The 13625-nt window shown below is 37.1% G+C and overlaps 1 protein-coding gene and 1 long non-coding RNA gene across 4 annotated transcripts in view; both read right to left on the bottom strand.

The window, feature by feature from the left end:
* Window positions 1-7526: 7526 nt before the first annotated feature.
* Window positions 7527-9545, bottom strand: LOC139031304 (uncharacterized). Its single transcript, XR_011483789.1, has 2 exons — window positions 9055-9545; window positions 7527-7755 (listed from the first exon to the last, which is right to left on the bottom strand). It is a non-coding gene; the product is annotated as an uncharacterized lncRNA (long non-coding RNA).
* A 724-nt stretch (window positions 9546-10269) lies between these two features.
* CACNA2D3 (calcium voltage-gated channel auxiliary subunit alpha2delta 3) overlaps window positions 10270-13625 on the bottom strand; it is an 848944-nt gene continuing 845588 nt past the window's right edge. For all 3 annotated transcript variants that reach the window (XM_070455902.1, XM_070455901.1, XM_070455900.1), the window contains one exon: window positions 10270-10682. In XM_070455902.1, coding sequence (XP_070312003.1) covers window positions 10590-10682 — 93 coding nt within the window. In that variant the 3' untranslated portion in view covers window positions 10270-10589. The remainder of the gene's footprint in view (window positions 10683-13625) is intronic.

The following is a 13625-nucleotide window of genomic DNA, read 5'->3' on the forward strand; positions in this document are numbered from 1 at the left end:
ATAGAAAGTACTTAGTACTCTGACTGGTCGGGAGTAAGCCCACAACACATGTTCTCCAGTGGTTGCAAAGCAATAATACCTTGAAAGAAGTTACACCTGACAATTCTAAACTCAGTATCACATTTTGAAAAGTGAAGGTATAAAACCACAGCTAGGATCATGTCCTCAAAGCTTTTTCTCAGCTTATATTGCACATCATGGAGTGCCTTATGTACCAAAGAAATGCATTTCAATTTTATCTAGTAGGTGAGAAAAGCCTTGGTAAAGTTTTAATTAATGGTTAAAAAAAGAACTTCAATTGCAATAATAATAGTAGCTGCCACAAATGCTTATTACATTCCAGCAACTGTTTATACCATTTTACAGATAATAATTCATTTAATTCTCACATAACCCTGTGAGGCAGGGACTATTATCATTCCCTAGTTTATATATGAGAAATTGAGGAACAGAGGTCAAATGAAGGAGTCAGGATTTGAATTAGGAAAGTATGATTTCAGAGACAGTAGTTGTAATCACTAGTATCCCATGGAGTTTAATCATTGATTTTGGACTTAGAAGAGCCAACCTGGAAGGCAAGGATATGGATCTAGCTACTAGAGAGTCCAGAAGAGACATGATGAAAACATGATCTAGACTTTGACAGTAGATGAGCAGAATTTCAAACACCTGGCTGCAAGCAGAAATGAAACATTACTTAGGTCACAAGAGGACCTGAGGTGGATAATAGGAAAGAAGATTTAACAACTTAGTGTCTGCCTTGGTTGACCAGTTGGCTGAATAGGAAAGATGTTCAAAGAAGCAGATCTGGGATAAGGGGAAAGAAGGTATGAAGTTCAGTTATGGACAGGACATAAGAGGTCTGGAATTCTTGGAAACATCCATAGAGAAACAAGGAATCATTTTGTAAGCTGGACAGATGCCAGAAATTTAAGAGTGAAGCAATATAATTTACCATTTAAAAAAAATTAAGACAACCCACAGATTGTGAGAAAATATTTGCAAATTATTTATCTGAGAAAGGATTTGTACCCAGGACATATAAAGTATTACTGCAATTCAACAATGAAAAGACAAATAGTCCAATTTCAAAAACGAGCAAAGGATCTGAATAGACATTGTTTCAAAGGAAATATACAAATGGCCCATAAGCACATGAAAAGATGCTCAATATCATTAGCCATCAGGGAACTGCAAATCAAAACCACTGTGAGATACTATTTCACATCTGCTAGAATGGCTACAATACTAATTTTAAAAAAGATAATAATAAGTATTGGAAGGACATGGAAAAACTGGATTACTCATACACTGGTGAGAAAGTAATATAGTGCAACCAATTTGGAAAACACTGTGGCAGTTCCTCAAAATGTTAAATGTGGTGTTACCATATGATCTACTAATCCACTCCTAAATATCTATCCAAGAAAAATGAAAATATATGTCCATATAAAAACTTGTACACAAAGGTTCACAACAGCACTGTTCATAATAGATGAAATGAAGGAAAAAACCAAATGGCCATGAATGGATGAATGAATAAATATGGCCAAGTCACACTGGAATATTATTCACCAAAAAAAAGAAAAGAAGTACTGCTACATGCTATGACATTAATGAACCTTAGAAATAATATGCTAAGTGAAAGAAGTCAGACACAAAAGATCATATATGATTCCATTTTTATGAGATGATTGGAAGAGACAAATCTATAGAGACAAAACCTTAGGGAATGCCTAGGGATGGGAGCAGAAAGAGGAGAAAAGAGAAGTGACTGCTAATGAATATGGGATTTCCTCTGGGGTGATTAGACTGTAGTGATAATTATACAATTCTGTGACTATACAAAAATGTATTGAATTGTACACTTTAAATGTGTGAATTGTATAGTATGTGAATTAATATTTCAATGAAGTGTTTTTAAAAATTCATCGGGTCCAACAATAGAACTAAAAATAGCATCTACATGTCTAACTGAATTATGGTGCTTAGACTTAAGTTTAATCAACACACCAAGGGCTAATTTTATTTCATCTTTTTTCCCTTCTCTCTATTATCAACTACAGTCAACTTTTGTTTTCAGCAATGGGTATGCTGAGTTCTACCCTATAGTTTTTCCAAATAAATCCTTTAAAAGATTCATGAATGATATGTATGATTACAGAGAAAGCTCCAACTCTTGTAAGTTGTTGGCAACTAGCAAGCAAATAAGTCAAATTAATTTTTAAACTAGCAACTTCAAATATTTACAAAGTTGGTCTAATTCCCATCGTGTTTGGAAGTCATGTTATGAAGGACTTACTGAGTCATGATTGCATAATGGACCCAAGTTTTAGGTTACTGGTAACTGAAAAGGACTCAGGTTGAATTAATTCTAAACCCATAATCTTATAAGTTTACAAACAAAAGGTTGTATTTTAATTCTGGTAGGTTTAGGCATTTTCTTCCAAAGGCCTTGTCCTTTCAAGAATAGCAGCACCTTTCACCTCCCCCACACCAGCTGATTTTCTATCATCAGATCTTACAATAACTTTGTCCTTTCTAAAACCAAAAGCAGTTCTAGTTCCAAACTGCAATTCATCAGGGGAGGGTCCACGGTGCTGGTCAAAGCCTTGTGGCACTAGCTTTCATCCAAATGGGTTTCATACGCTTCCACAGGGCAATGTCTGCATTCACTTAAGATGCCTACCACATGGCTGGGAATTTTTATTTGAGATTTGCAAAGGGAGCAATGTGAGGTTCAGACAATGCCTTCTCTGCTTGTACTTGTGTCTGCAGAAAGCATGGATGGGTAGCACAAGAGCTGCTTCTAGGATGGATCCCGGCAGGTTAAGGTGAACTCGAATGAAATCACATGCTAAGATTTTTGAGTTTTATTTGGTGAATCCAAGGAAGTCCCTTGATGTTTTCAAACTGAAAAAAATGGAATACTCCAAGATAGTTGTTAGTGAAATTCATTTTGATTACTTCAAGTCTACACCATGACTTCGAGTAACTGATGATATCAGTGTATGCTTCCTGTGAGCCAGGAACCATCTCTACACTTGACCTACACAAAGACATTTACTGCCAACAATCACCCTTTTATTATCCCTGTTTACAGGTGAGAAGATTACATTTCAGACAGGTTAAGAAACTGACCCTTAGTTACTCAGTTACTCTCTTTCTCTTCACCCATCAAGCCATCTTCTACTTTTATGCATTTTGAAAGATATTAGAGTGATCAGTGCACTTCCAGTGAAAAAAATAAGCAAAGTGATAAAACTTGAAATGGATCCATGTAGGAGGTGGTGGTGAAGGGCAGCACAAAGACCTCTGAGTAGGCTACTCCAGTCGTTCTGCAAAGAGAGTCTCAAGGTTTGTACTAAGGTTGGTGATAGAGATAAAACACTGTAGGAAGATTTCAAATATGTTTTGCAGGGCTAGTCTTCCTAGGGGACTGGATGCGGAGTGAGGAAGAGAAGAGTCAAAGGTGGTCCACAGCATTTGGATTACACCACTGGATCATGGTGGTGGGGCTGCTGAAGCTCTCTACCAAGATGAGAAAAGAGGGAGTGCAGGTTGGAGGAGAAAATACAGAGATATACCTGGAGTTTATCAAGATAGAGATGCATCTAATACATCCAACTGGGATGTAAAATTAAAGTAGAACAGTCTGTAAGTTAAGCTATATAAATACCTTTTTTGTGCTTTTTTGTGCTTGACAGCAAGCACAAAATGACTCAATTACAGATTGTCTGTTGTAAGCAGTAATGTCTCAGAACTACCATTGTTAAAGGTAACTTAGGATAGAATGGTATAAAGTTGTGAGCAAAAGAAAAGAGTTAAAATTACCATGTCGTTATTGTGTTACACTCAGTCGTGTCCGATTCTGCGACCCCATGGACTGTAGCCCACCAGGCTCCTCTGTCTATGGTTCTTCAGGCAAGAATATTGGAGTGGGAAGCTATTCCCTTCTGCAGGGGATCTTCCCAATCCAAGGTTTGAACCCTGGTCTCTGGCATTGCAGGCAGATTCTTTACCATCTGAGCCACCAGGGAAGCCCCAAGTTACCATAAACAATATCAAAGCAGAAGAAACTAGAAGATGTCAATGCAGCATAGGATAAGATGGCAACTTGCTTTCACAAAACTGGTTCAAATAGTTGACTGCATATTATATAGTAATATTATTTCTAAGTAGCCTACTAGTAGTAGTATTATCAGAATGAGTATGCAGTATTAACGTAATAGTACAAATAATTAAAATAGTAGTAACTAATAATTATCCAAATCACTGCATCATGTTTGATTAGAAGTATTCCTCATTTAGATACTGTCTCATTTAAACCTAAAGGCAATACTGTGAGTAGGGTTCTGTGATTAGTTCCTTCATATGGCTGAAAAACTTGAGGCTTACAACTACCAGGTATTTTGAGAAAAATCACATAAGGATTAAGTTGTGAAGCTATAACTCAAATTTATGTGTGATTCTGACTTCAAAGATTGTGCCTTATATAATAGCCACATATTCCTCTTGGTAGTGTCAGAGAAATACGTTAAATGTGACCTACTGTAGTTATAGCAACACTAAAACTAATACACTGAAAACTAAAATAACACTGAATTTTTAGCACTTTAGTGTTATTGCTACAAGTTAAGAAATAGTACATGTTATATTTTACCAGTAGCAAACTGATGCTAAATAATTGCAAAACAGCTCTATCTAATTTAACTGTTTGTTGATATACATTTTGGAGATAAGAGATTTATTATGGTATCAATGTTGGTTCTAGATCTATGGGAATAAAAGAAAACTCAGTATAGATTATTATTTACCCTGGTATTAGAAAAAGTACATTATAGAACATTAAAACATACCTGATAATAATGTAAAACAATGTAGAGCTCTTAGCATGGCACAGCATGCATGCATTATTGAGCGGTGTTTACATGCACTATATCTTACATGCACTGCATTTACAATAATAAAGAATAATAACATGGATGATGTTAAATATTGGCAGCAAAGTATGTGATACTTATTTAAAACTACAAATTACAAATATTAGGACTCACACTGTGGTGTTGGAGAAGACTCTTTGAGAGTCCCTTGGACTGCAAGCCAATCCAACCAGTCCATCCTAAAGGAAATCAGTCCTGAATATTCATTGGAAGGACTGATGCTGAAGCTGAAGCTCCAAAATTTTGGCCACCTGATTCGAAGAACTGACTCAGTGGAAAAGACCCTGATACTGGGAAAGACTGAAGGCAGGAAGAGAAGGGGAGGACAGAGGTTGAGATGGTTGGATGGCATCACCGACTCAATGGACAGGAGTCTGAGCAAACTCTGGGAGTTGGTGATAGACAGGGAAGCCTGGCAGGCTGCAGTCCATGGGGTCTCAAAGAGTCGGACACGACTGAGCAACTGAACTGAACTGAACTGAAAATGTATGGTCTTTGAGGATATTGTTTTATTACTGTGCTAAACCAAAAGACATTACAGTACCTCAATTCTATAAATATTTGTGCAGTGTATCTCTTCAGTGAATACTTACTATTTAAGTGCTAGACTGTGTACTTTTGCTAAAATTATAGATATTACACACTAGTTATTGTAGTGGCAGAATTGCTTCCGAGTTGGAAACAAGTGTGACATGGCTTAGCAATAATATCATAACAATGCTAAATTATAGTTCTACCACGTAGAGTGATGCAGCAAAGACTATTCTCAATATCAGAGCTGGCACAGAACCCAAGCGGTCGCCAAGTGCGTTGGGCAAATCACAAGCTTTTAGTGATGTGAAATGAGGAAATATGACTTCCCGAGAAGCAGGATGCTTCCTTAACTGTTTCTCTGAAAACTTGGCAGTCACAATGGTGGTTTTCCAGATGTAGGTTAGAGTCCCATATAGACCACCGGGCTCCCTATTAGCACTTGTGTTGTTTCAACTAAAACTGCAGGCTGCACCAGCATAGGAGCTGCATTGTTGTCATAACTAGAAGCAATGTAGGACTATGGACAAGGAGAATAGCCTTACTGTTGGAAAAAGTATGCATAATTGTGTTATTGTGACTTAAATGATAGTAGAGTGTCATCACTGCACCATATTGTGGAATAATTATACTGTCAAATTTCCTGTAAAGACAACATACGGGATAATACAGGAGTAATGCCAGAGCCAGCATTACCAACAGCATAATTAATATGGCTGGTGGAACTGTTCTTTTCTGGGTCTCAAGAATAAGCACGTGGCAGGAAAAGAAAGTGACAAGGGGAACGTCAACAAGGTGGAAAGTATACAGGGCCTTCCTTCTCCATCACCACCTGTGTGACTTAGCCAAGTCATCTCTGAACCTCACATCTGTCGTATGCACTGTGCCCCTTCTCACAGCATATTTTGCTTTACTACATATAATTATGGGAACATAACTGATCATATACTGTGCTGAATTACATTATGTCAGCCAGTACTCTCCCCTTACAATCTGAGAAGCACTAATGCTTGCACACTATCATGAGTTATGTTCTTTTATGTTTTTAGTTATACACATATAAAGGCATTAGATTATACTCAGGTACTTACAATGTTTTAAACAGTGCTAGGTCGGGTGACATTAAAGTCAAAATCACATGGTCATATTTGTACATTAGAAGCTCCCATATTGACAGTGCTGACACCTTCTAGCATGCATGCCTGTAAGTTGCAAGGAGATTCCTAATTTATCACATTATGAAAGCCTTAAAAATTGGCAGCAGCAATCTTCTAAATCAAGGGGTTGACCAACTATGGTCTAAGTGTCAAATGTGGCCCACTTCCTGTTTTGTACAGCTTTCAGCCTGAGAGTGATCTTTACATTTTTAGATGCTTGAAATTTCTAAAGAATAATAACATTTTGCGACATGTGACAGTATATGAAATTCAGATTTCAGTGTCCTTTAAAGAAAGTTTTAATGGGACACAAGGGGCTTTTGTGCTATGATGGCAGAGTTCAATAGTTGCAACAGACACAGACGACATGGCCCACAAAGTCTAAAATATTCACTCTGGTCCTTTACAGAAAAAACTTCCTGACTCCTGGTTTAAATCATCCTGCATTACCTAAAATGTGTGTATGAGTAAGAAGTACTGTATTTTCAATACACTACAGATATAGCCAGAGTGCCATATTACTCTGCTGTTTCTAACCACAGTTAACAAAAAATATCACTATAATCTACTATCTTATATTGCCTTTAGTGTGTCCAAATGCTGCTGAATTATAGTATCCTAAACTAGGAAGTACTGCCATCCTGACTTCGTACCCGTCTGCGGGGACTGGGGTCTGCCGCCATGTACTATAGTACATTGTACTGATGCCTATGGTACATAGTATCATAACGACGAAGGCAGAAGGTCCTGCCTCTCATCGGCTCTAGCAATCTGGGTAACTTGCTTGTCAAGTCCAGTTTCCTCATCAGTGAAATGGGAATAATAACAGGTGTAGGAAATGATGATGGAAATTCTCTGCACAGTAACTTGTAAATAGAAGGCCTCATAAACAGAATCGTGGAGATGGTTTATTCATTCCGCAAACACTTGCTGGGTGTCACTGATCTTGAGAAGTAATTAAAAGGGTGGGGAATTCAGACAGTTGAGCTCCCTCCTACAAGGTGTGGGAGGGGAGACTTGAGAGTGAACGGGGAAATGCCAGCACCCTGTGAGTACCTTGCTCTGAAGGAAACGGCAGGCGGTGAGCGAGGATTCCCTGGTGTTCAGTGGAAGACTGCTGAGGCCTGAAGGACAAGAAGGACCCCATCATCTGAGTATTTTAAGATATGATATACATGGATTGCTACTGAACTGAATCTGTACTTTAGTAGCTTACACTATGTAAGGGATTCCTAGCATTGGCGGAGCAAAGGTACACAACTTAGATGTCACATGGGAATCCAGAATGTCTGTGGCATCTATTAATTTGTTTTAAACTTCCTCTTGCCTCAAACTGTAACAACCAAAAACTGTTTACAGATATTTCCAAATGTTCTCTAGTGGGCAAAGCTGCCCAGGACTCGTAATTACTGGATTAGGAAACACTTCCTAATGGAAATGATGCCTGCAAAGTTCCTAGTAGGAACTGCAGCTGCTAAGAGCTAGATATGTAAGACAAAGTCACATAAGTAGAAATGCCCCTAACAGGCTCCCCAGCATAGGTGTGCTAATTAGAGGCATCTTCACAAAGCTCCCAAATCACACACACTGCAAATGGCCCTCGAGGGTCTGCTAAATTATTATGACCTCTAATACTGAGAGTAATAAAACTGCGCTCTTCTGCCTATTATTTTAATATTTTATTAAACTATGCAGACTCTTATAACAAGAGAAATATTATCCTCTGCAGTGCTCCACTTCTCATAATTTGAGTAATAATGCTACAGTTCCTTATTTTACAACTGCTTCATGCTTTGCCTGTCATTACTATCTTATTTTAGTGTCCTATATCATCTTAATCTAATGAATGTATAGCATGTAGAGTTGTCCTGTTGTTATTTTAGGACAGATAAAGGCATCACACAAATATTCTTGTCTATACTGTGATTTATCAGTCTAACTTCAATAACTATTACAAGTGTTCTACTATATTTTTGTGAATGTTCACATATACGAAAGTTTTCTACAGTTTAGGGAGAATACTGCTACAGTTTAGGAAGAATACTGCTAGCTCCAGGTGACTTCTGAATCCATTAACCTATTATATTGAATGCCAAAGCTTATAATTTTAGTAACTGTGCCATACAATTAGATTTAGCTGTATCATTTTGAAGTTTATCTTCTTAATTATAAGTAGCAAACCAAACATTTTATAAAACTTTCTGTGATAGGATCCCTTTGGAGACAACTGGCATCTATCATCAATACTGTCAATAGAAGTTTTCGAAAACTGGCAATGGCAGGGTAATAGAGGATGCTCTACGGCTCCATGCTCTCTCCAGTAACGCTGACCTTCCCACAAGGCGCTATGCCATGGGGACAGGAACACACCACCACCCTCTGTGCTGGACCTGCAGCTCTGCCTACTACTATCACTTGCTTACTTGCTTAAATGTTTATGGAGGGTCTGCTCTGAGCTGGACACTCTACTCTTCTCTCCTTGGAGAAGAGCATACAGCAGTGACAAAATAAAAAACAACAAATAAAATCCTTGCCTTCTTGGTGTTTATATTCACCTGGGGAGAGACAAACAATAAACAACTCCAATGGCGATAACTGCTATGGCAGAATATTGAGCAGGGAAGAGAGAAGGGGTGAAGGGGTGTGGAAGTTACAACTATAACAAGGAGGTCAGTGTGGACTGCCACAAAAGAAGGACCTGAAGAAGGTAAGGGAGGAAAGCATGCAGATATCTGGGAGAAACAGCATCCCATGACGAGGGAATAGCAAGTGCAAAGGCCCTGAGGCAGGTGTCCACTTAGCATGCTTGAAGAGCAGGAAGACTCTGTGGGTTGGAGAAATAGTAATTGAAAGATGCGTAACAATGCAGTACTGTTATTCTTATAAATACTGGAATCATTATAGTATAAAGTAGTATGATAACATCAGTTTTTTAAAAAATATCAATAGGATAATGCAGCCTTTTTTTAAAGTGTTTGATTTCTCCACGTGACTTTTAGATGTTTGTACTCTAAAGAAAGGCATTCTCATTTCTACCTAGGCACAGAAATTATTCCACTTGGAATGGTTATTTTGGAATCACAATCCAATGGAATCTATTTTCTTTGGTTCACGATCCAGTGTTTTAATGCTTATGGGTCTGAGTAGTTTCACATTCTGTAACATATAAGACAGAATTTCATCTCTTGTTTATGAGGAAAGCTAGAAGCCAAATTCTCAAGCAATAAGGTTGAGTCATTTGTAGTCACCATTCTTTCCTCCTTCAAGTCTTCTCAGAACAAATTCCTAGGGTTTATGACTTCTTTATTTCTATTCCCAAATAGTTCAACACTTAAATATTATGGAAGCTTGTGTTCTCATCCAAATTATGATTTCTATTGAAGTTTTGCTCAACAAAATTCAGGATTCTGTGTAATAAATTCTTCTGATGTAGATGATATTTTGATTTACTTCTGTAAATATTTTTAAAACAGAGTACGGCATCTAAACAATTGTTAAATGTTTGTCTAGAATCTGCTTTAGAGTAAAGTCTCTGCCAACAACCATTCTTTCTTGCTGTCTGGAATGGGTGACTTTTTCATGCACTTTTCAGTCTGTATTCTCAGCAATAAAATGATAACAAAACCCAAACCAGGAGATTATGATTTTAACATACTTTATTTAAAAAGTACACAGTTTTAAATTGGTTTCAATGGGTTTCAAGCAGAAGGGATGCTGCCCACTTGCAGTCCCATTTCTGATGAAGGATGATAATAATGTAGCAAACTCACATTTGCATGACTGGCAAAGTAAAAAGATAACTTTTCTGTCAACATATTTTTAAGAGTTTGTATCACGCACAGTTTAAAATCATGAGATGCTGATGGTTGGACTATATTTCATGTCTCCTATGTCGCACCATAGTTTGGTTCACAGTTTATCCATAATTTAGCATGCCAAGAGAACATCTCCATCAGTGTCACCTTGAGAAGAGCATCAAAAGCAGAGGGAACAGGATAAGGACCATCTTGGCCTGGAGATTCGGTGCACCCCCACACTCCCTCGCATTCTCCTACAGGGAAAGGCAGGGTTGGTTAGAGCAGAGACGGATTCCAAGATGCCTTAAACTTCCCAAGGTATGTGGCGTCCCCAGATTTCTCCCTGCTGTCCAGCATGTGAACAAAATCATGTGGAATCTAGATAGTGTCTGTGAAATGGACTTGTGTACATTTCATCACATTAGTAAAGACAACCTCTGACTTCACTTGTCAATGCATAAAATACTCAAGATGACTTTTTGCATACTACAATGCGGAACACTCAAGAGGTAAAGGACTGTTGGTAGAGATGTCTGTTGTGATTATTTTACAAAAGCAAAATATTGACCTTCTAAGTAAATGATCACATCTCAGATCATTTCAGAGACTTGGCTATGGAAGGTTTTATTAACACGTGACTTCTTTTTAATTGCAGGGAAGGGAGGTTCTGTTTTACAAAAATTAAATCATATTATTTACTCCTTTCTGTACCATGATTTTCATCCACTAATTGACAGACATTTCTCCATGTCCATTATTCTAAGTTTCTTTTATTCAGTCTTTTTTTTTCTCTTATTGATTGTTGCTCATCTTCTCATGTGTTCTCTACTGTTACAAAGAGTGTTGAATGCAAGTCCTTCCCCCAAAATGATATTTGTTCCTGCTCTGGCCTAAGGTAAAGATGTCCAGGAACAAGAGTGCAGAGCTAAAGGATATTTTTGCCTTCAAGGGCTATTGCCAGATAGTTCATTGGTACCTGTATTTTCTGATCATCCAATGACTTGTATCTTTCATGTCCTTGGTTGTTTCTTTTTTTTTAAAGATCTTTATATATATATATATGTAGTTCATTTTTAAAGTCTTTATTGAACTTGGTAGAACATTGCTTCTGTTTCTTAAATTTTGGTTTCTCGACCGTGAATCATGTGGGACCCCAGTTACCCAACCAGGGATTGAACTCGCACCCCCTGCATTGGAAGGCAAAGTCCCAACCACTGGACCTCCAGGGAAGTCTCAGAGCTTGATCTATTTTCAAATGTAGTTTTTGCTTCATCAATTTAAAAAGCTCTTTATACTTTGATTTATAAATGTTTTCAGGCTCTATAAATTGGATACTGACTCTCAGTTATCTTTTTTCATCAAAGGTTATAATTTTTATATAGTTAAATAAATCTGTTTTTCTTCCATATTTTTTTGGTCTTGGATAGGAAGGTCTCTCCAATACCTAGAATTTCTTTATTTCTTTTAAAACTTTCATTGGTATATAATTGATCTACAATGTTGTATTAATTTCTGTTGTACAGCAAAGTGTACTATATATATATATATATGTTCCCATTTTATTTTCCATTATGGTTTATCACAGAATACTGAATAAAGTTCCTTGTGCTATACAGTAGGACCTTGTTGTTTATCCATCTCATTTATAATAGCTTTCACTTGTTAAAATCAAATTTCCAGTCCTTTCCCCCCACCTCTCTGTGAGTTTGTTTCCGTTTTGTAGACATGCTCATTTGTGACATATTTTAGATTCCATATATAAGGGATATCATATGGTATTTGTCTTTCTCTTTCTGATTTGGTTCAGCTAGTACAGTAATCTCTAGGTTCCTCCATGTTGCTTCAAATGGCATTATTTCATTCTTTTGTATGGCTGAGTAATATTCCATTATATTTATGTGTGTATATATATATATATATACATACACACACTACACATCTTTATAGATTCATCTGTTGGTGGACATTTAGATTGTTTCTATGTCTTGCCTACTGTAAACAGTGCTGTTGTGAAGATAGGGGTGCACATATCTTTTCAAATGATATTTCTGTCTGGATACATGCCCAGTAGTGAGATTGCTGGATCATATGGCAACTCTACTTTTACCTTTATGAGGAACATCCATATTGTTTCCCATAGCGGCTGCACTAATTTACATTCTTATCAACAGTGTAGGAGGGTTCCCTTTTCTCCACATTCCCTTTAGCATTTGTTATTTGTACACCTTTTAATGATGGTCATTCTGACTGGTATAAGGTGGTATCTCATTGTAGTTTTGATTTGCATTTCTCTAATAATTAGTGCTGATGAGTATCTTTTCATGTGCCTGTTGGTCATCTGCATGTCTTTTGGAGAAATGTCTATTTAGGTCATCTGCTCATTTTTCAATTGGGCTGTCTGGCTTTGTTTTGTTTTTTAGTTGTATGAGCTGTTTGTATATTTTGGAAATTAAGCCCTTTCAGTTGCATCATTTGCAAATATTTTCTTCCACCCCTTAGGTTTTCCTTTTGTTTTGTTTATAGTTTTCTTTGCTGTATAAAAGCTTATAAGTTTGATTAGGTCTCATTTGTTTATTTTTGCTTTATTTCTATTGCCTTAGGAGAATGACCTAAGAAAACATTGGTACAATTTATATCAGAGAATGTCTTGCCTATGTTTTCTTCTAGGAGTTTTATGGAGCCATGTCTTATATTTAAATCTTTAAGGCATTTTGAATTTATTTTTGTGTATGGTGTGAGGATGTGTTCTAACTTCACTGACTTACATGTGACTGTCCAGCTTTCCCAACACCACTTGTTGAAGAGGTTATCTTTTTCCTATTGTGTATTCTTGCCTCCTTTGTTGAAGATTAATTGACATAGGCATGTGGGTTTATTTCTCGGCTTTCTATCCTGTTCCATTATGCATGTCTGTTTTTGCGGCAACACCATGCTGTTTTGATCACTGTAGCTTTGAGGCACTGTCTTAAACCTGGGATGGTTATGCCTTCTGCTTTGTTCTTTTTTCTTAGAACAGCTTTGGTGATCCTGAGTCTTTTATGGTAACATATAAACTTTAAGATTATTTGTTCTAGCTCTGTGAAGAATGTTGTGGGTATTTTGATAGGGATTGTATTAAATCTGTAGACTGATTTGTGTACTACGTCCATTTAATAATGCTAATTCTTCCAATCCAGAAGTATGGGTCCAATCCCTAT

Source organism: Odocoileus virginianus, chromosome 26, assembly GCF_023699985.2.
Source record: "Odocoileus virginianus isolate 20LAN1187 ecotype Illinois chromosome 26, Ovbor_1.2, whole genome shotgun sequence".
NCBI lineage: Eukaryota > Metazoa > Chordata > Mammalia > Artiodactyla > Cervidae > Odocoileus > Odocoileus virginianus.